The sequence below is a fragment of the Rhinolophus sinicus genome, linkage group LG13, assembly GCF_036562045.2.
Source record: "Rhinolophus sinicus isolate RSC01 linkage group LG13, ASM3656204v1, whole genome shotgun sequence".
Classification (NCBI taxonomy): Eukaryota; Metazoa; Chordata; class Mammalia; order Chiroptera; family Rhinolophidae; genus Rhinolophus; species Rhinolophus sinicus.
In genome coordinates this window covers 36,647,878-36,671,702 of record NC_133762.1, presented here as the reverse complement: position 1 = coordinate 36,671,702, position 23,825 = coordinate 36,647,878, and the positions used below count along the sequence as shown (strand labels likewise).

Below are 23,825 nucleotides of genomic sequence, written 5' to 3'. Positions count from 1 at the left end.
TAAAGAGGAAGTGGTCTGTAGAATTTCCGTTGCAAACTGTAATGACTGTGGCGCTCAATAGGCAGGTGGGGCTTCTGTTGAAAGAAAGGGAGAATTTTCGATGGTTTGGGGTGAAGGCACTGGGGAAGAGAAAGAGTCTGGTCCCTTGCCCGGGGGAATAATGTTGCTGGTAGCATAAGCACTTCAAGCTAACAGGAGATACGTGGGGGAATAACTGGTGCTGGGAACAGCCTTTCTCCACTTGAATTACATGGGCAGATTGTGGAGGACGGCTGGAGGATTTCACGTGTTAGGTGGATCTTTAATCTGCTTCTCTCACTTCTCGGAGTTTCACAACTCTTGACTCCTTAAAGAACCCCTCCCTAAAGGAGTAAAAATGAGAGAAGTAGTCTGTGCTGTTCAAATCACTAGTCACTGTTTGGAAGTAGGTGGGATGTGAATAATAAATGTATAATAACAATACTATGTTACATATTAACATATTATTATATATACTAATATTTGTACTAGTAAACGTATAATAAATGGAGACTCTTGAGACCTGATTCAGTGTCCTGAGCTCCATGTCAACTACCTGAGTTTGTGTCTAGGCTGACTTCTTATACCAGTGTGTTCATAAATATTTAATGAGGAGAATGGCTTCAGATAATGCTGAACCTTCTTTTTCCCACCTGTAAACTCTGGGGGGTGAACAGGATACTTGCTGAAGTTACTTCTGGTACTGACTTAGAATTTCTGTCACAAATGTAGGGAACTGCAATGATAAGGCAGCCAAGAGAGGTTAGAGGAAGGGGTGGCCTTTGAAGAGAGCAGGTGTGTGTGTGTGTGTGTGGGGGGGGCATGGATTCTTGCCTTAGGGTAGCCTCACATTTACAACAGTAAATACCAAAGGCATGGAGCGGAATTTGGTATGGGAGACATCGGGCCCTGGTAATGATCCTTTGAACCTCAATCTGAGAATTTGAGCCTTTCAGTTCCTGTCTTTTGAGGTTTAGTCCACTTCCTGTACAAAGCAGGAATAGTAGCCCCAATTATCTCCATTTCCCAGCAGTCCCCATAAGTGATCATTCTGATTCTGGGACTATCAAGACCACAGAATTTACTCACTACCTGTCCCATTACTGGGCAGCTCTGTTACAAGGTGCTTAGCTGTATTCCCTCCCCATAACTCTTTCCCCCACTCTGTTCTCTTCCCTTGGTCTTAGTTAGATTCTGGGTCCACATAGAGTAATCCTATTCTTTTTTCCCATAAGACATCCTGTCAGATATCTGATGGCAGTTATTATATCCCTTTGCCAGGCTGCGTGTAGAATTACAGACGTTTAAATCTAGAAGATGCCTTGAAGATCATCTGGTAATTTTCAGGTTTTGTTTTAAAGCATTAGAATCCTTTTATTCAAATAAAATATTATATGTATAGTGATTAACAGGTGTAGGCTCTGGACTCTGCTTGGGCCTCAATCCCTACACTTATTAGTTGGGCAAGTTCCCTCACCTCTTTAAACCTCAGTTTTCCCATCTGTGAAGTGAGAATAATAGCAGTTCCTATGATATGACTGTTGTGAGGAATAATTGGAATAATCTGTGCAAAGGGCTTAAGGCTTGGCAAATAGTATGTTAGGTATGTTTATGATTATGCCAAAGCCTCATACCTAAAACAGGTAAGAGCAGAGCTGATCTGATTGAAACATGGATGGGAGGACCGCAGCCATAGTCTGTTGGCTTCTTCACCTTGTCACTGTGGTCCCTGTGAGACATGTGTGTGGAACCTCTAGGGATTTGCAAAACTCAGTTTGAACACCCCTGATCTAGTCCGGTGTTCTGGTTTTATGGATACTGAGTCAACATTCCCAGGTTCCTTGTACGAGGTGGTTTCCTGAACAAGTCCTTCATCATCCATGTCAGTCTCCTCCAGACGTATTCTAGTTGGCCCGTATCTCTCACTAAGTATTCTAGCTATGGTCTGCCCTGGGCAGGGAGTTATTACCATTCTTTGTTCTGACTTTACTTATCTAAGATGACATCAGCCCTATTGACGGCTATATTCTATCACTTCACTTACAGTCTCTCATAATACCTAAGACTTTTCTATTTATTCTAATAGTGAACTGTGTCTCCTCTGAGCTGTGCTTGTATATTTGTCCCCTTGTTTTTTTGAAACCTAGGTATGGTTCACAGCAACATTCGACAGATGAGGAACTTGAGGCTTAGAAAGTGAAAGTGACTTGGCCAGAGTCACGTAGCTGATGTAACTTGTTCTGGAGAAGAACACGTACCTTCTTTGTTGTAGACACAATGCTTCTACTTACATAGCCTTAGCTTTTTTGACAATTTGTGACTTGTCTAGCCAGTAGATTACTTAGAATGTTTAGGGCTGGCTTTAGAAATGTCAACTACCATTTATAATGATAATTTATAAAGCTCAAAACATTAAAGGGCAAGCCTCAAAGAAATAATGTCCTCAGCTGAGGTGTGCTCATTCATCTATTAATTAAACACTTTTTTTTTTAACTGACTATTATTTGTGGTCTGCAGACTACCTTGAGAATAGCGGATGGAGGGCACAGGGCAACAAATAGCAAGGGAACCAGTACGGAGGCAAGATACGATAATGAAGGTAACAGCAGTGGTCATGAAAAGTAGTCAGATTTTGGAATGTTTTGAAGGCAGAGCCTATAGGATTTGCTAATGAACTTAATGTGCAGTATGAGAATGGAGTGCAACTGGAAAAAATGGAATTTCCAGTAGTTGAATTGGAGGAGAAACTGGGAGGAGAACCTTTGGGGAAGGATCGGGAATTTGTGTTTCATACACAGCGATGTAAAACTGCAGCTGTGACAAGTGCTCGGGAGCCAATGAAGAACTTCAAATAGAGGTGTGACACACCAGAGTTACATTTTGAAAAGATCACTCTCTTGATCGTGTGTGTGTGTGTGTGTGTGTGTGTGTGTTTAAAGAGCTTAGTCTGAAGATTTGCAGGCAGAGGTCCTAACCATTGCTTTGTGACCTTCAGCAAGTGATGGCATCCTTCTGAGCCTCAATTTCCCACCCTTTCAAATGGGGATAGCAAATCTTGTCCTGCCGATCTCAAAAGATTGCTATGAGGACTAGCTGAATGAAAGATGAGAAAACACTGAGAAGATTTATTGCTGTGAGGTGGTGCTAATACTCACTCATATATGTCACATATGTCCAAGGACACTGTTCAAGACTGGCAGCCACATATGACTTTTCTGTTCTTCCAAAATGCCCTTCTTTCCTCTGACGAACACCTAGCCTCTTTTCTCAAACTTGGCTCAAAATCCATCACTTCTAGGAACTGTTCCATGATTGACCACACTTAAGTTATTTCTTTTTGCATTCCTTTGGTGATTTCCTACTTCTGCATTTCTTGTTCTTGATCACTGTCTCCCAATATTGGCTTTAGGAGGTGTGTGGTTTAGATCTAATTAAAGATTTTAAGCTTATGAAAGTAAGAACTAGCCTCTCAGTCCCTCCTTTTGTGATTTGGCAAGCAGTAGGCAACTGAATGCTTGCTGGCCACTCTGGCAAAAATCATCCATTTCCGTTCCTCCATAACTTGGGATTTTAGTAGGTAAAAAGTTTTGAGATGGAAGAGGGGGCTTTAATTTACGAGCCTCTCTGGCTTTTTTTTTTTTTTTTTTTAACCTACAAAAGAAAATTTAAACTAAGTATTTGGGTCCCTTTATATGAGCCCTCCCTAGTCTATATTATCAATTTTTAAAATTTTGAAGTAGATTTATAGAAAAGTTACAAGTACAGCTCTTTCTCAGTTACTGCAGCCTGTACTTAGGTATAGATGAGAGAGTAGAGCCAACACACCAGTGGCCCAGAGCTGGGATTGTGGCAAAACCTAAGTGACTCCCATGGAGACCCTTTAAGATATCCCGCCTTGACCAAGAGCTGAAGCTGACTGGTGAATATGGGCTCTGGAACAAACGTGAGGTCTGGAGATCAGCTTTCCTCCAGCCAAGATCCCCTAAGGCTGCCAAGAGCTGCTGATGGATGCCTCCATTTGAAGGTACCCTGCTGCGGTGACTTATCTGCATCTGGTGCTGGATGAGGGCAAGATGAAGCTGGATTACATCCTGGGCTTAAAGATCAAGGATTTTTTGGAGAGGTCTTCAAACTTGGCTTGGCCACGTCCATTCACCACACCTGAGTGCTGATCCGCCGTTACCATATCAGGGTCCACAAACAGGTGGTGAATATCTGGTCCTTCATTGTCCTCCTGGCCTCCCAGAAGCACATCTACAACTTCTCCCTCTGCATTCCACACAGGGAGGCCTCATGAAGAGGAAGTATGCCAAAAAGGGCCAGGGTGGAGCTGGAGCTGGTAATGACCAGGAGAAGGATTAAGTCTGCCCATCCCTGCCTGGACTGGTGGATTATCTAATTTTCCAGTCAGATAATAAAACAGGATCAACACTTTAAAAAAAAAAACACAAGAAAAAGACAAGTTGCAAATACAATACAAATAACTTTTTTTCTGAACCATTTGAGGGTAAGATGCAGACCCTGAATACTTGCGTGTGTATTTCCAACAAATAAAGACTCCTATGTAGCTGATTTTGATCATACAACTATCAAAATCAGGAAATCAATATTAATACACCACTACCTTCTAATCCTCATACTCCATTGAAGTTTTTGCCAAATGTCCCAATAATAGCCTTATAGCAAAAGGATCCAGTTCAAATTACACATGACATATAGTTGTCATATCTTTTTAGTCTTCTTTAATCAAGAATAGTCCCTTAGTCTTTACTTGACTTTCAAGGCCTTAACCTTCTATCTTTTCGATCTTACAGCCAACAAAATGCAGCTTAAGGTCTAAACTGAATTGGTTGCTATTTTGTTTTATACCAATGATTGAGATTTTAAAAAATTTCATGCGTATTTCACCTGGAACCCCCAGAGTTGCCAGTTTAAATTTTTACAAGGAAAAGGTGTTTCTGAAACTGTAAATATCAACTTACATCACTGCTACTCAATTAAAAATAAAAACAATTTAACTGCATAAGAATAGGCAGGACATAACAGCATATAGTCTTTTATATCAAATATATTTAGCTTTATGAAAAACACCATTGAGGGGTGAAAATATTATTTAGGATTAGCATTGGCCTGTAGATTGACCTGTGTTTCTCTGCTTCTGCATCTAAGCTAACTAACACTGTTTCCCTCTCCCTGAATTGGTCTGTTTCTTATTTGGGCCAGTCTAAATCCTGCTTATTCTTTAAAAATCATCTGGAATATCATCATCTTTGTGAAGCTTTTCCCAATTCTCACTTTCCAATCCTCTTTTTTTGCTCTCGGCCAGAATGAATAATAAAATCTAGATCTAAAAAGAACATTTCATGAAATATTCCCCTCATTTACAACTGAGGGCCTGAGAAGTGAAGTGATTTGTAAAAAGGTCTCATACTGTGAGAAGCAGCAAAGCTTGACCTAAAATCCAGATCTCCTGTCTTTCAATCTAGAGCTCTTTCCCTGTCCATTCATTTCCCTGTCATTACAGCATTCCTGCCAAGGGGCTGAGAGAGCTTCAGCTGATAATAAAGGTGGGCCTAGAAGAACAGCATAGCTGAAGTTTATCACTTAAGGTAGGGCCAGAACCTGAAGGAATTCAGGACACAGGACCGAACTGTATGAACTTTATGCATTAGGCGTTGGGGAGCCTGGAATTTTGAAACAGAGAAAGGGCAAGAGAGTATTACAGAATCTTAGACCTAGGAGGGCCTTAGACGTTATCTGTTATTTCTTTGGGGATGGAAGTCTTTGAGAACAGCCCTTATCTAGGGTTCTAAGGTCTGGTCTATTTATTAAAAGCCTTACGGTTTTACTAGCTGGGAGAATCATTATTTTATTTAAATAAAATAAATAAGACCTTGAATCTATTTACGCTGGAACACCTAACAGTTGTTTTTGCAGGAAATTTTTCTATAGCATATCAACACCTGCTTTCTGAGCATGATTTTTGACTGGAGGCTTGTTTTTGAAACCGATGTTTGTTTCTTTTTGACCATGATGTTTTAATATATGGAAATCTATGCAAATGAGCTGTCATACAGGCCGTTTTTTTCCTTTTTTTAACATGTTTTTATTAGTTTCAGGTGCACAAAACATTGTAATAGTTAGACATCATTTATATCCCTCACACAGTGACAACCCCCCCATCCACTACCCCTCTGACATCACACACAGCCATTTTTCCACTGTCTCTATTCCTAATGTACTCCGCTTCTTGTAACTATATATTTATATATATAAAATTGTAGTTGACATTCATTATTGTTCAGCTTCAGGTGTACAGTGCAGTGATCAGGCATCTACGTCATCCCTGAGGTGGTCTCCCTAATGAGACAAGTGTCCATCGGATACCCTACAGATACAGAATCTTTACAAAATTATTGATTACATTCCCCTAATTGACTTTCGTATCCCCGTGGCAATCTTGTGGTTACCGATTGTGCTTTCTAATCCCCTCACCTTCCCCTTTATCCCCACCCCTCCTCCCATCTAGCAACCCTCTGTTTTTCCTCTATGTCTCTGAGACTGTTTCTGATTGGTTCATTCATTTATTCTTTTCTTTAGATTCCACATATACGTGAGATCATATGCTATTTGTCTTTCTCTCTCTGACTTATTTCACTTAACATAATGTTCTCTAGGTCCATCCATGTTGCAAATGGTAAGATTTCTTTCTTCTTTATGGCTGTGTAATACTCCATTATATAAATGTACCACAGTTTCTTAATCCAGTCGTCTACCCATGAGCATTTCGGTTGTTTCCATGTCTTGGCTATTGTGTATAGTGCTGCAATAAACATAGGAGTGCATAAAGTTTTTTGAATTAGAGTTTTGGATTTCTCTGGATAGATACCTAGGAGTGGAATTGCTGGATCGTAAGGTAATTCCATTTTCAGATTTTTGAGATACCTCCATACTGTTTTCCATAGTGGCTGCACCAATCTGCAATCCCACCAACAGCGCACAAGTGTTCATAAAGGCCTCTTGTTGGACTTTATTTTCAGCTGCTCTTGAGGATGACTGCCTTATCTATAGGTCAGAGAATCCAAATATGGTGCCCATAAATGATAAGAAGCCTAATTTTATTTGCATGGATAGCCATACTCCATAGACAATCCACTAGCTTTTAGCATCAGGGTTTGTTTTTTGTTGTTGTTTGATGTTTCTTCTTTTTTTAGTATGTTAAAATACACATAACATAAAATTTACCATCTTAACCATTTTTAAATGTACAGTTCAGTGGTACATTCACATCGTTTGCAGCCATTACCACCACCCTCTTTTCATCTTGTAAATCTGAAACTCTGTACTGATTAAACAATAACTCCCCATTCTCCCCTCCCCCCAGCCCTGGGCAATTACCACTACTTTCTGTCTCTATGATTTTTTGTTTAGGGGTACAGGACTTTATTGGAGAACAGAGAGTGTGTACTTCCAGGACTTTTTTCCAAGTCAAGTTGTTGTCCTTTCAATCTTAGTTGTGGAGGGCGCAGCTCAGCTCCAGGTCCAGTTGCCGTTGCTAGTTGCAGGGGGCGCTGCCCACCATCCCTTGTGGGACTCGAGGAATTGAACTGACAACCTTGTGGTTGAGAGCCCACTGGCCCATGTGGGAATCGAACCGGCAGCCTTCGGCGTTAGGAGCATGGAGCTCTAACCCCCTGAGCCACGGGGCCGGCCCTGTCTCTATGATTTTTAATTACTCTAAGTACCTCATATAAGAGGAATCATACAGATTTGTCTTTTGTGATTGGCCTATTTCACATAGAATAATATCCTTAAGGATCATCCATATTGTACAATGTGTCAGGATTTCCTTCCTATTTAAGGCCGAATAATATTCCATTGTAATATTTCACATTTTACTTATTCATTCATCACTTGATGGACACTTGGGTTGCTTCCATATTAGCTATTATGAACAAATTCTGCTATGAACATAGCAGTGCACAAGTATCTCTTTGAGACCCTGCTTTCAATTCTTTTGGGTGTATACATAGAAGTGGGATCACTGGATCATATGGTAATTCTATTTTTAAGTGTTTGAGGACCCACCATACTGTTTTCCATAGCAGCTCTACCACTTTTGTTTTACATTCCCACCAACAGTGCACAAGTGTTCCAATTTCTTCACATCCTTGTCAACACTCGTTTCCTGTTTTTTGCTTTGTTTTGTTTTGTTTTGACAGTAACCATCCTACTATGTGTGAGATGGTACCACATTGTAGTTTTGATTTGCAATTGCCCAATGATTAGTGATGTTGAACATCTTTTCATGTGCTTATTGGCCATCCCTATATCTTCTTTGGTGAAGTGTCTATTCCAGTCCTTTGCCCGTTTTTGAATCAGGTTGGTTGTTTTTTTGTTGTTGAGTTTTAGAAATTCTCCGTATAGTCTGGATATTAATTCCTATGAGGTGTATGATTTGCAAATATCTTCTCCCATTCTGTGGGTTTCCTTTTTATTCTGTGGACAGTGTCTTTTGATGTACAAAATTTTTAAATTTTCATGAAGTCCCATTTGTCTGTTTTTTTCTTTTGTTGCCTGTGTCTTTGGTGTTATGTCCAAGAAATCATTGTCAAATCCAATGTCATGAAGCTTTTGTCCTATGTTTTCTTCTAAGAGTTTTATTGTTTTAGATTTTATATTTAGCTTCTTAAGCCATTTTGAGTTAATTTTTGTATATGCGCTAGGTACGGGTCCAACTTACAGATAGCCAGGCTCTGTGGACAATCTACTAGCTTCCAGTGTCAAGTTTTTTAAAAATTAAGTTTATGGGTATGTATAGAAACGTGCCAGGCACTGTACTAAGTGCTTAGGTTATAGCAGTATTCAAGGGGAATCTGGTCCTGTCCTCATGGAACTCACAATCTTGTGAGGGCAAGATTTTTGTGTGTTGGAATTTTATTTAGGAAGGAAATGCTGGAGATAATGTGTTTTCCCTTATTTCTAGAGAGGGGGTGGGTCATGTCTCTGGGAGCAAATGGACATATAAGTAAGCGTTCCTGTGACACTTGAACACTGCCAAGGACCATGAAAGTAGACAGATGTGGGCTCCCTTGCCTGAGCTTTGGCTCTTTCAGGAAGTTCTCAGAATATTTAAGCGATCTTTGTGGGTATGACCTTGACCACAGGCTAAAGCTCAAAGTGGACCGGAATCTCTTCCTCTGCTTCTCACGGTGCTTCTGGAGATTCTTGGGAGAGAGGGTTCTCCATGTTCATTTGGGTGCACTCCAAATAGGGATAGTGAAACAAACACTAGCCTGGAAGTCAGAAACCTGGGACCTCGTTACAGATTTGTCCTTAACCATCCTGTGTGACCTTGGAACGCCACTTCCTCTGGATTTCCTATATCTTTAAAATGGGGATAATGATGCCTGTTCTACTTACTGTTGAAGTATTATTAAACTAGCTGTAAGGATCAGGTGAGGGAATATCCTCTAAAGCAGTTTTATATTTTATTTATGTCAGAATTAGCTGGATTTTTATTTGATCTACACAAAAACCATGAGAGGCAGGCATATCAGGTTTCATTACTTTTATGTGATCTCTCCCTCAGTTAAGTTTACTTATTTATTTTGGAATGTATTTATTTATTTATTTTTAACCCATGTAAGTAAAACCTCTCTTCTCTGAAACTGACTCGTAGGACCCATTTTCCTGCTTCTGAAAGGAACAAAGGAGAACCAAGGATACATTAGAGATTATCTGGTCGAACACCAACCTTCCCTCTCCTCCTGAGTTCCTTCTTCCATCTTATACTTTACAAAGAAGAAAACTGTGGCTCAGGGAGAGAGGAAAATTTGTGCAAATTCGTACATTGAATTAGGCGTCAACAATAAATCGGGGTCTGGTGACTCCAAATAATTACCTGAGGCTCTTGTTCATAATCCAGAGTCTTGGACCTCATCCAGCCTGTTGAATCAGAATCTCTGAAGGATACAACTACCATCTTATATTTTTATAACCTCCTCAGATGCTTCTGGTGTGGCGGACAGTGATGTGGTAACACGGCACCTTTGAAAAGTAATTATTTAGATCAGTGGCCTTAAACTATAACAATTGTATACATAAAAGAATTTTGAAAAATTATGTAACTCTTCACACATTTTAAAGTTCATATTTAAACATTTTATCGTAAGATTAAATCATTGCAAAGAATCTAATTTCCAATGTGTTTTGTATTGTATGCATGTGTATATTTTACATATCTTTTTCAAGACGTTGGAACTACAAATTTAGCTCATATAATTTATAGAAAATGTCCACCATATAAACTAATTTTTATAGTCAGTTGTCTGTCAGTATAATCAACCACATCAGATTTACTTTCTGTTAGAAAATACCTATCTTCTTTTTCAATTCAAATAAGTATGTTAACATATGACCCTGTGAATACTATTAAACTTTTGAAGTGTAATTCTAATAAGGCAAGTAGTCGTGCCATAAGTTTGTCACCTGAATGAATTAAGATGTGACTCTTTTCGATATTGATTTCTTACAGAAGTTGCCCGATTTGCTTTCTTGGGGCTCTCCCTCTGAAGTTATACATTCTCAAATTGTCCCTTTGGCACTCTGAAGGGTTTTTTGTTGTTGTTGTTTGTTTGTTTGTTTGTCTTTTGACCTCTGCATTGTACAGGCATAATAAAGTTTGAGATAAGAGAGATGGCATTTTTTAAATAAAGTGTGAGAAGAGTATTTGTGAAAGAGAAAGTGGGGAAGAAGAACCAACTCAGATAGACCAATGTTAGGAAAGATTACATATGGAAGGTGAGATCTGCACACTTATTCTCTTCAACTGTTCTATCTACCTAAATAACAAAGAACCATTGTAATGAATGTTTTTGAATGTGCTTGTTATACTTGTGAGACCTGATGCACATGTAAAATGGTGTCCCTGGCTGTTCTTCCCATTTGCTTTTTCTGCTCCAGGCATGCTCCTGTTTTAGGCAGCATCCAAATTCTGTGATAATAAAGGATCTGAGAGGGCTGCCCTCATTCACTTGTTTTGGGTCAGGTTTAGCATGGGGCACAGGATGGTAGGAATGAGTGTCTGTGATTTCTCTCCTGTAATAGGCATGAGTGCAGTGGGAAAAGGCAACTTCTGTACTGGCCCAGGTCTGCCTTCTCAACAGAGAATGGTGCAGAATCTGTCTGGTACCAAAGCCGCCTTGGCCAAAGGGAACAGGCACACAGTCCTTGGATCAAGGCCTGAAAATAGTTGGCAGGAGGACAGGGAGCAATAATAGCCCAGATTGCAAAGCCGGAGTCCCACAGCCTGACCCTCAGATCTAGGGCTTCTTCCAGTCTCTTCCATGGTGTAGAGTCCAGAACTGAGCCCGCTGTAGGGACTCAAGAAACTCTTCCTGAAACATCTCCAAATCCCATTCCACCAGATTTGCACTCTTCCTCTCTGGGTCTACTGTTTCCCCTGCTTGTCTAGCATCTATCTGATTTATTTGTATGTTCTTTAATCCCCTCTATCCTTCTATATTTCCTTACTCTGATCAGCCTGGATCTGACGGATCATATGAACAGAGAAGTTTGTTCATTTATTCATTCTTTTATCCATGAATTTCAAAATTATGTATTAAGTATCTACTCTGTCAAACTTTGTGCTAGGCATTGAGGAGGAAAGAGATGAAGAGATCCTGTCTGTCTTTAAGGAACTCACAGTCCAGGGAGGGAAACAGATGTATGCATATGACTATAATGCTAAAAATAAAATAGATAAGTGCCAAGTCTTTAGGCAAATAGAGACAGTATGAATGAATGAATGAGTGAGTGAATGAATGAATGCATGAATAGTGCTAAGAGACAGTCTTTCTGGAAAGGAAGATTTGTAAAGATGTCTATTTTTTCCCAAATTAATCGATGTTTATTGAAATTCAATAAAAATCACTAGTGTGTTTAAAATTTGAGATATAATTCATACCATACAGTTTACCCATTTAAAGTGTGCAATTGAATGATTATTTGGTATATTCAGAGTTGTGCAACCATCATCACAATTAATTTTAGAACATTTTAACCCCCCCATAAAGAAACCCCACATGCATTAGCAGTAGCTCCTCATTTTCCTCCAACATTCCCCAGCTCAGCCCTAGGCAACCACTAATCTACTTTCTGTTTCTATGGCCTTGACTATTCCAGACATTTCACATAAATAGAATCATACAATATGTGGCATTTTGTGTCTAGCTTCTTTCATTTAGCATAATCTTTTCAAGGTTTATCCATGTTGTACCATGTAGCGGTACATCATTCTTTTTTATGCTGAATAGTAATCCGTCATATGGATGTACCATGTTTTATTTCTCTCTTCTTCAACTGATGGACTTTTGGGTTGTTTTCACTTTTTGATATCATGAATAGTGCTGCTATGATCATTTGTGTACGAGTTTTTATACAGATGCATGTTTTCAATTTTCTTGGGTGGTTACAGCCACACCAAAATCCATCCTTGGTGGACTTCAACCCCACAGTTCTCATGACTCCCGCATATTGATTTTCTTCCTTATGCTAATTCTGGCTTTGAAAACAACACCCCCCTTTTGGAGGCCATGTCATTTAGGAGGAGAGTGCCCTGAACTAGAGCCATCTAGACTCTAGAACTAGTCACAGGTGACTATTAATATTTAAAATAATTAAAATTAAATAAAATTAAACATTGAGTTCGTCTGCCACATTTCAAGTGTTCAATAGCTATATGTGGCTTGTGCCTACCAAACTGGATATCACTGCTTTAGAATAATGCTGCTACTAATGTGCCAAGTAACCTCAAGGCCATCGCTTCCCATCTGTGCATTAGATTTCTCATCTGTAAATAAGGATGGTGGCTATCAAAAGCCCCATCCTCCTCTGGCATTCCATGTGATCTGTGATTCCGTCTTTGGGGTGTGCCTCCTCCCACCTCCTCCTCCAGCCGTTCTCCTCTCCATGGCGAGGGCAGGAGAACCCAGAGGGAACATTAGGCCGCTAATTGATCCAGTTATGTTGCTCCCACGCCCTGCTTCCTTGGTGAAAGGAAAAGTGACTTGAGGATGTACTTATATCTGAGTGCCTCACGCTTGTGCATTGCTTTCTGGATCATAGAACATATTATTTCTTCATTTTACCAAATCAAAGAATCTTAAGGTTGGAAGGGCCTTAAAGGTCATCTCAAACTTCAGTGAACATAAACCACATGGGTTATTTATAAAATTAAAATTCCAAGGACCCCACTCCCTGGAGAATGAGTTAATGCCTGTACGGGTTTCCCAGGCCCAAGCTGCACAATCCTATGCTGCAGCTATGTGGGGCGGGACCTTGAAACTTGTGTTATTAACACTGTCTGACCATACTTTGATACACACTGGTCTTGTTTGGTTCCAACCACATCATGAAGTCTGCTTTTTAGTATCCCGGCAAATCCCAGATTCTACATGATAGCCCCAGTGTTAGGGAGCTCCAGAGAGTTAGGGTGCTCCTGAAGGAGTGTTTTCCATCAATGGACCGCTCTGACAGAAAGGCTTTCCGTCCATTGAACTCGCCCATCTGACCCAGCTCTTTCATTTATAGTTACGTTAACACTAGTCTGCTTCTTTCCCATTGTCATCCTTCAGGCTCATTCATTCATTCAGAAAATATTTATTGAGCACCTGCCATATACAAGGTTCTTCATCAGGCACTGGGTATTCAGCAGTAAACAAGACCAACTTGGTCTCTGTCTTTGGGAAGCTTACTGTCTAGTAGGGGAGACAGACAATTAGCAAAGAAAAAGTAGATGAATAAATAATCAAAATTATAGCTTGAGAAAAGTCCTATAAAAAATAAGCAGTGTTGTGATAAAGAATAATAGGAAGAGCTGATGCTGCTACTTAGGGGAGTCAGGGAAAGACTCACAGGGAAGTGACATTTAAACTGAGATCTGAAACATGAGACAGAGCAAACCACTCAAAGAGCTGGGGAAAGATAGTAAAAGAACATGGCGTGTTCTATCAGTCAGAAGGTGAATGTGTTTGGAGCCTATTAAGTAGAATGGAACAACGACAGAAAATGAGTTGGAGAGGATACAAGGCATAGGAGAAGTATGCATTTTCTTCTACATGCAATGGAAGCCTTTCAAGGGTTTTAAGCAGGAGGTGATATAGTTTGGCTTATGTTTTTTAATAGATCATTCTGGATGATATATGGCTTGGAAGGCGGTAAGAGTGAAGTGGGAGACCAGTTTGGGACCATTGTAGTTATCCAGGCAAGAGATGAGGGTGGCTTGAACTAGGGTGGAGGCAACAGATATACAAATATTTGAGACTTGGTATCGTGTCTCGATATCTTCTCTTCTCCATGCTGAACAGCTCAGTCCAGTGGTCTTCTCATAATGGGTTTGACTCCTCATCTCCTCTGTGTGTTTCTCCTCTGGAAGGCCCAACTCACCAGGTTAGATCTTGCCCTCGGAAGCCCCTGAGAAGAACCCAGTTTTCCCCACATTTTTTTTCCCTTGGCTCTTTCCTCCTATCCTGTGCCTTACTTTTCTGCTAACGTAGGGAACTGAAATCTCCAATCCAATGACTATCCCACTCGTATAAAGAGGGGGTGCCCCAGTCTTCCCTGTCTAATCTGTTATCACCTTTTCAATGATTTGACCATGAACTTTAAGTACTTATTGTGCCAACTGTGTTTGGAGGAGAGAGAGGATATGATGTAATGAGATTGCAACTCCCCGTGTAGAGGAGAGTCCTGGATCCTGAGTCCTAGGGCCTGCTGTGCCGCAGGCCCCCATGTGCCCTCGAGCACAGCAAATGACCTCTTGGGAGTCAGGAGACTAAATTGGATGTTCTTTTGAAAATTCTAACATCCTAGAGGGCTTGGGATCTTGCAGTAGGCCAGTACCCCCCCCCCCCAAACAGCCAGGGGGCCCAGCCCGTTGTGTATGTCAAAGAAAGAAGACACTGGAAGGAGTAAGGTGCCTATATCAATAATGTATAACTTGAGCCCAGAGCCAGGGAGAGGAGTGTACACTGTGGTGTGTGTGCGTGTGTGTGTGTGTGTGTGTGTGTGTGTAACTGGAAGTGGGCTCGAATAAGCTGTTGTATAGGTTTGTGCTTATCTGTTCATGCGTACTTTCTATTTTCTAGGCTCTATTTTAGGAGCTAGGGATGTAGCAATGAACAAGACAGACGAGGTCTCTGTTATCATGGAGCTAATATTCCACTGAAAGTCACAGATAATATACTAATAAATAAAATACATGAGCTAATTTTACATAATGGAAAGTTGCATGAAGAGAAGGAAACATAATGATTAGGTAGAGAGTGTCTGGAGGGGCAAGCTGTGCACACGGGTGGGTACAGGTGTGCAGTGCATGTACCTGCAGAGAGGCCCATGTCTGAGTCCTGGATCCACGTAGTTATGCTTATTTGTGCCTATGTGTGCTTACAATGTTTTATATGTTCATATGGGTGCTCTATTATATTATGCATGTGAGTGCACACAGGCGAGCTGGAAGGCGGTGTGCATGTGGAACGTGTGCGTGGGGACGTGGCATATGTCTACATTTAGCCGTAACTGGAGATCTTCTGAAGTTCCTGTGGCACTCATCCGTGGGCCAGTTAAGGAAATGACTGTTTTGCCTCTGGCATTCAGGGCTGTTTGCCAACTTCCTCTCTCCCTGTTCCTTCCCACTTTAGAGCGCTCTCTGTGCTTGGCTCCTCTCAGCCCTGGGGGCGCTAAGCCAACGAAAGGATAGTAACTGACTCATCTGAGCCAGGAGCTGGAAAGAGGCTGATAATCTTCTGTGTAACCTCCAAGCGCCTGGCTTCTCTGCTAGTCTCTGTCCTTCACACTGTGAGGGGAAAGAGTCCGAACTTGAAATCAAAAGACCTAACGATCTATTCTTGGCTCTGCCACTTAATTGTGTGACCTTGGCCAAACTATTACATCTCTCCAGGTTTCAGTTACCTCCTTCGTAAGTACTCTGGGACATGTAGTATTTAGGGAGGGACATGTGGGGTGCTGTGCCTGAAGGAGGAGGGAAGGCATTCTGAGCAGGAGCAATGGAATGACCAAAAAAATGTGGAGGTGTGCCCTTGTGGGTAAGGGAAGCCAGGAGGAGCCCATTTAGAATAAAATTCAAACTTCTTCCCATTGCCTACGAGGCCCTATGCGATCTGGCCTGTCTCTTATTCTTACCCTCCTTCTTGTTCACTATGCTCCAGCTAAACTGGGTTCCTTTCTGTTCTTTGAGTAGGCCAAGCTCTTTGCCACCTCAGTTCCTTTTCAAATTTCAATATTCTCTCTGCCCAGGATACTCTTCCCAAGAATTCATATATTAATAGTTGCCCACTTCTCATTACTCAGGACTTAGCTCAAACATCACCTCTCCGGGGAAAGGTCTTCCCTGACTATCTTATTGAAAGTCGTTTTTTTTCTAATGTTTATCATTATTTAAAATGCACATATCCTTTGACCCAACAATTTTACTTCTAGTAATTAATCCTACAGATATATTTGCAAGTGAGTAAAATGACACATGAATAAAAATATTCATTGAAGCGTTTATTAGATAAATTATGGCACATACAAACAGTGGAATACATAAAGCAGATAACAAAGAAACAGCACTAAGTCTTGATGAAGAACCACATCAAGGTATATTGTTAAATTTTTAAAAAAACAAGATGACCGAGCTCTATACTTAAACTTTGTGCAGTTTATTAGATGTATATTATACTCAATAAAAAACAAGATACAGAATAGAGTGTATTGTATGCCATCATTTGTATAGGAAAACAATGAGAGTGTATAAACATAAATACATGTGTATACGCTTGTCTGATAGGCCTGTCCTGTGGTTCAAGCAGCCCTTTCCCATCTCCGCCCACCTCCGCTTGGTGGGGGGCTGTGAGGTGCTTACCTCTCCTCTGAACAGCATTAACATTTAATTTTTTACATTCAGTTTTTAAATTTCCATCGTCAGTGATATTCCAAGGAACTTATGGAAGACGCTAACAGTGTAGCCTTCTTCGGAAGTGATAACATTGGTCACTCCACACTAGTTCATTTCCCTTTACCTTCCATCCTACTAGGAGTGGCCTTGTCTACATATTGACTCTTTCTGGAAAGTTATACAATACGGAGTAACAGTGGTTGCCAGTTGGTGGGGTGATTGGGGTGGGAGGGAACTTCTTATCACATATCTTTTTACGTAGTACCATTTGTGTTTATCACTTATTCAAAGCATCATAAAATTGAAAAAGAAAAATCACTGGGGGAGAGTATCGTTAAATCTTCACATATAATCATGAACATTCCTTAAGCTGTCTTTTTAAAAAGTATTTCTCCTCAAATAATGTTTATCATAATCTGAAATTATCTTGGTTGTATTTGTTATTTGGGTGTTTCTTGTACTATCATTGGATTATAAGCTCCATGTTGGCAGGGATCTTGCTTATCTTGTTCATCAGGGCCTTATTTCTATATGTGTATGTAGCACACAGTAGTTGTTGAATTAAGCAAATGAAGGAATGACCAAAGAAACCATGTTGAAGCCTAGGCAGGAGTGTGAGGCAAGACTGAGGAGATAGACAGACATCAGCTGACAGAGGCTGGTTGGTTATTCTCAAACTTTAAACGTACATCAGAATCACCTACTGATTCTTTATACCAGCTTGCAATGAAGAAGTGGATTCTTGGACCCTGTAATTCTGATTCAGTGTGTGTGAGTTTGGGCTCAGGAGTCTACATGTTAACAAGTTCCCTAGGTGACTTGGGTACAAGTCATCTGGAGACCCCACTTTATATCTGTGATATAATTTCTTCTTAATACATCCCTAGGATGGAAGATAAAGGACCATCATCCCATTTTATCAACCTAAATGAGGCTCAGAGATGAACAGTACATTTTTAACGACACATAACTTGTGTATAAAGTCTACCTTGAAAGACTAAAGTATCTGACCAATCAGTAAAGGTGTGGTGGTAGAAACTATGCTCCTACTTGATCTTCCAATAGGGTTAAAAGGCCCACACTGATTGTAGTGTATATAACTTTTGCTCAATTCCAGAGATAACACTATGATGATTAGCTAATTCTACCCTTTGAGTATGTGCCTTCTCATGGAGACGGCACATACTCAAATGTTGAATGTGTCAGAAAGTCTCAGATCTAGCAGAAACGGTTTGGGTACACTGACTTCATACCTATGAAGCACTTTTTTTCTATGGCTTCTATCATACAGAGAGAAGAAAACACCTCAGTAAGTGCTTTTATCTGTTGGGATGAAGCATAACATAATGAAAGCAAATGTGGTTCTGGAATTCAACAGCTCTTAGCTGTGTGATCTTGGGCAGGTTGCCTTAACTTTCTGGGTTTCTGTTCCCTTATCTTTAAAAATGGGGATAAGTATTATGTACATCACATATTTATTAAGATTAAATAAGAAATAATGCTTGTGTCAATGTCTGACCCATAAATGGCTCTCAATAAATATTTGTTAAATTTAACCCCCCCCCCAAAAAAAAAAAAAGTTGTGGTGGTAGATGGCTCACCCTCACAGGATATTCCTTGGTGTTACTGAATGGATTTTATGACTTCCTATTTTTTTTTGTGGGGAAGAGATTATACTTCCTAATGATTGGTTCTTTCTGATTTATCTCAGGGAGGGCAATGATCCAGAGGAGACTTCCCAGATCACATACCGTGAACTTCTGGTCCAAGTGTGTCAGTTTAGCAATGTTCTCCGAAAACAAGGTGAGTATGTGTGTGTGTGTGGGTGAAGGGGGGTGAGTACAGTTAGGGGAAGAAGCCTGGAGGGCCCGGCCTTGGGGTATCTGAGAACTTGGGAGAAGTACACAAGGGATGGGAGGCATCTGGGCACGGGAATAGAAAGGGTCAGCTAGGGAGTGGGTGGTAGCTGGCTGAGAGGGAGCACTGAGTAGCAGCAGGACGCGTCCATGGGCCGTTGTCTGTGTCCTTTACCTGCAGGCATTCGGAAGGGCGACCGAGTGGCCATTTACATGCCCATGATACCGAAGCTTGTGGTAGCCATGCTGGCATGTGCCCGCGTTGGGGCTCTTCACTCCATTGTGGTAGGAATGGGCTGGTAACAGGGGTCTGGGGAGGAGGGGGGCCTCTGGAGAAGTAGGTTGGGCCTGGATGATGGAAGATCTTAAGAGCCAGACTAAGAATAACGATGTATGAGGCCAGGTGGATACTAGACTTTTTGTGGGGAATCACCTAGTAAATTATATAAATGTCTAACCACTATGCTGTACACCCAAAACTAACAAAATAATAGTGAATATCAACAGTAATTGAAAAAAATGAGCATGCTAGAGTAAAAATAATAATAATAATAATAAAATAAAATAAAGGGCTCAAATGAGCTCTCCATTCACTGGCAAAAAAAAAAGAAACAAAAAGAAGGAGGGAGGGAGGGAGGGAGGGAGGGAGGGAGAGAGAGAGAGAGAGAAAGAGAAAGATCACCAGACTAGGGACTTTGGAGTGTTTATGTCATAGGTTCCAAATCAGTTATCCACTTTCTTCTAGGACCCTAACTTAGAGACCCTGAAGGTTTTATGAGTGACTCCGTCCCTTGTTCACTTAATCCCTGGGTCCTCCTCTCAGTCTTTCTTCCCTTCCCTAGTTTGCGGGCTTCTCTGCAGAGTCTCTGTGTGAACGGATCCTGGATTCCAGTTGCAGCCTTCTCGTCACTACAGGTGACTAATTCTCTCACCCCTTCTCTAGAACCCCTACACCCCAAGTCTTTGTCTACAATCAGCTAGTTGGAGTTTGGGACTGGTCAGCATAGTGGGTAAGGACTGCCTGCCCTTTATCTCCTGGTTCCACTTCTGCCAACCCTCTGTCAGCTCAAATCAGCTAGAAGAGGCTGAGTTAAGAGGCCCACTCAGGAAGGGCTCTGTGAATGTTGTGCTTACGAGGGCTAAGGGTGAGGAGTGTGCTGCCTTCCTAAGGCCTGGAATGTCTGTTGTTCCCCAAAGATGCCTTCTACAGGGGGGAAAAGCTTGTGAACCTGAAGGAGCTGACGGATGAGGCCCTGGAGAAGTGTCGGGAGAAGTAAGTGTGTTTAGCTGGTTGGCTACTACTCTGGGTCAACTGGACCTTTCCCTAGTTCCAGGTTCCCTTTGTCCTTCCTGCCCTAGATGGACATGGGTGGGTCCTGCCAAATTCTCTTTGAGCCAACCAGCCTACCACTTGAGGCGTTTCTTTCCTCCAGGGGTTTCCCAGTGAGATGCTGCATTGTGGTCAAGCACCTGAGGCGGTCGGAGCTGGGCACAGGTGACTCTCGCAGCCAGTCCCCACCGAATAAGAAGCCATGCCCAGATGTGCAGGTGAGTCTGGTACTGCTAGGCCCTCCTCTGGGCTCAAATTGGCTCCCTCTTTTGCCCAGGAAATTCCTGATATCCTTCTTTGCTTCCTCATTATAATGCTGAGGATCTGGGAGCAATCCTAGGAATGCTTCCTCTGGCAGGGCTGGCTGGGAGCTGGGGGATTTGACCTCGAATGTAGGTAGGGAGTCCTTTGTACCTTAAGAACTTAGCATAAGATATTGTGAGGGAGACTTCCATGCTGGTTGGGGTATCCTGATAGGCACAAGTGACCCTTAGAGCTTGGCCTTGCTTCAGAAATAGACTGACTGAGGTGACTAAATGTAGTCATCTTGATTATTGGGCTGTGGCTTGGGGCAGGTGACCTGTGTGGTCCCACCATGGAAGGACCAGGATCTGATCCTCAAGATATGGCCCTTGTTAGCTTTGGATCCAGTACTTTTGGTGGAAATGGTGGGAAAGCCCAATGGTGGCCTCTAGGTCTAAAGGACATGAAGAATGAAAGCTCCAGGGTCCAGAAGGACAGAGGTTCTGAGATTCTATGACTTGAGGGGCCCTAAGTGGCCTTAGGGCTAGAGAGGCTATAGTCTAGTCCTGGGAGATTGCAGACCCCAGTCAGCATTAGGGATGTTGAGTGAATAAGGGGAACAGGATCAGGAAATAGAGGCTGGGAAGACCAATGAGAGGGGAACCTGAGGGAAAGGAGACAGCCATAGGTTTGGGGCACACTGACCCTTCCCTCCTGCTTCCCTATACTTGGACCCTGCTCACGACCCTTTCCGTGGGCTCTTAACAGTGTAAGCCGAAAGAGAAACCCAAGCACATCTGGCCCCAGGTATCCACCTCTGCACTGTCTTGGGCACTGCTTTCCTGCGTGCTTGTCTGTGTGTCCATTTGCTCTTTGCCTGTTTGCCCCGATGAGGTGGCTGCCAGATCTAACCCCCTTCTCTCTGTCCCTAGGTCCTTTGCCATCTAAGTCACTCTGAAGAGTTATGAAACCAAATGCCTGTTGCTACCTCTCTGAACTGGCATAGAGCATGGATCTCAGGGAGATACCCCGTTTCTCTCTTGCTGCTCATGACCTTTGTGGGAGAGAGGAACAAGTAACCCAACAGAAAGTTTTTACTGTGCACTTAGCTGGGGCAGAGCCAGGAAAGACAGGAGGAGGCACAGGTAGAGGAGATACAGACCTTGACCTTGGGAATTCACCATCAAGTTGGGGAGCTAGATATGTATTACAAATGAAAGCCTAAATTTTATATAGGGCAGCAGAGAAGAAGACTCCTAAATACATATACATACTACTTTGGGATTTACAAATTGCTCATAAACTCTCTGATATAATTAAGTGCTAAATTGGACAAAAGTTACACTGTCGGCAGTTCTGAGAAGGGAGATCCTTAAATGGGGACTCAAAGCAGATTAGCGTGGAGGAGAGACTGGGTTCAGGAGGAGCCCAGAGCCCAGTTTTTATCTGCATGACCTTGAATAAGTCGCCTCTTCATTCTGGGTGTCAGTTCCCTTATCAGTAATGGAGAGATGATACTATTAAAAGGAAATTGCTTTCCTTATGAAATCAAAACATAAAACCCACTACTCCTCTGAGTTTTACCATCCTCATAGGGTGTCTTACTCTGAATCTCAATATTAACCTCTTAGGCTAATGGTAAATATAATCCCTTTTCTTTGTTCTCATTAGCATGGTGGAGACAGATCTGATTCCCACAGGATACTGTTTTTCTTTTAAAACTCAGGCAGGGACCTAAGACTTTTCTCTTGAAGGTGGTAACAAACTTAGTGGTTAGAATATAGGCTCAGGAACCAGATTACCTGGGTTCAAATCCTGGCTCTGTTACCTGCTACTGGAGCTTGGGAAAGTTACTTAAGCCCTCTTGCTTCAGTTTCCCCATCTGTAAAATAAGAATAATAATTGTGCCTACCTGATGGGGTTTTGTCAATATATGTAAGGTGTCTGGCACATACTAACTACTCCATAAATGTTAGTTTTTATTGCTTTTAACAGCAGACAGATTGGCATTTCTAAGAGGCAAACCAGAAAACAAATAAACTCTTTTTTTCCCCCTTCTTCCATCTCCCCACCCCCGACTCCGGTTCAAGCCGTTGTTTCTCAGTCTAGTTGTGTAGGACACAGCTCCCTGGCCCATGCTGGTGTTATGAACCTTGTGGTCCCCCAGGCTAAGGTCGGTCGGCCACTCACAGCAGCTCGCGGCAGTTCTCACTGGCTGCCGGCCACTCACGATGGCTGCTGGCCACACATGCTGGCCGCTGGCCACTCATGGCAGAGTACACAGTAGCCCAGGGCAGCACACAGCAGCCCACAGCGGCTCATGCTGACTTCTGACTGCTCAGCTTCAGGGAGAGCCGTTGTTTACAATCTTAGCTGTAGAGGGCGAAGCTCACTGGTCCATGTGGGAATCGAATTGGTGACCTGGGCTTAGGAGCATGGTGCTCCAACCACCTGAGCCACCGGGCTGGCCCACAAATCAACTCTTACGATTGTTAATCTAGAGACCTTCAGGCCACAGGCTCCTGGATTTTTGTTTCTCGGAGGTAAAAACAGTTACCAAAAAACCAAAGACCATAAAAATGGGCTTACAAAGTCCAGGTTGTTGGCCTGAGAATTGCAGTCAAAGCTGCAGAAATCTTGGCAGAGCTCCAAAGCCCCTCATCCTTAAGCAATCTTCATGGGACGGCCTGGCCCAGGTTGTAAGTGCCCTCAGCCATGTCACCTAGTATGAGCTTTCTCATGTTCCTCTCACACCTGGCATCTGACCTTCCTGAAGCTATCCTGGGCCTAGGACAGAAGTCAACTCCTCAATTCATGTTTCAGAACACGCAAACCTCTTCCTTGTTCAAAGCTCTGGGCCCTCATAGGCACACACCTAATTCACAACCAATGTTTGTGGCACTAATTGAACTCACCCTGCTTCCTGGTGCTGGTTATCATCTCCACACCTGAGGTACCGCCCCCTTCTTACTCACATACCCACAAAGGAAACAGTTTTATACGAGTCCTCTCATTGCCACAGTGTAACTTGCCCTTACATGTACCTAGTGCGTTTCCTCTGACAATTCACATCAGTCCTATAGACTAGCACCATTTGCCCAAAGCAATATCGACACATTTCTGCTTAAATACATTAATGCCCTCATCTGAAGTAGACCATTTGGCAAGGAAAAAAGTGTTCATGTGACAGGGTATGTGTGACCCATATGGCTATTCCACTTAAAAATAGGGTATGTTTTTGTGTTTTCTAGCTTGTTGTCAGCTCCTTCCTTCCTTCCTTCCTTCCTTCCTTCCTTCCTTCCTTCCTTCCTTCCTTCCTTCCTTTCTTTTTAAAATTTTTAATGGTGCTTCATTTGGCCTGGGCTTGTCATCCTTATGATGTTTATGGGCCAGAAACTTGAAATACTCTAGAGTAAGG

The 23,825-nt window shown here is 42.0% G+C and overlaps 1 protein-coding gene and 1 pseudogene across 1 annotated transcript in view; both read left to right on the top strand.

Annotated features, from left to right (window-relative positions):
• The window catches only part of ACSS2 (acyl-CoA synthetase short chain family member 2), a 46,437-nt gene that overhangs the window by 11,083 nt on the left and 11,529 nt on the right, over positions 1-23,825 (top strand). The window contains exons 3-7 of the mRNA XM_019733611.2: positions 18,690-18,781; positions 19,016-19,119; positions 19,677-19,749; positions 20,032-20,107; positions 20,268-20,382. Of these exons, the coding sequence (XP_019589170.2) occupies positions 18,690-18,781; positions 19,016-19,119; positions 19,677-19,749; positions 20,032-20,107; positions 20,268-20,382 (460 nt within the window). The remainder of the gene's footprint in view (positions 1-18,689; positions 18,782-19,015; positions 19,120-19,676; positions 19,750-20,031; positions 20,108-20,267; positions 20,383-23,825) is intronic.
• LOC141568281 (small ribosomal subunit protein uS4-like) lies at positions 894-4,763 on the top strand (annotated as a pseudogene).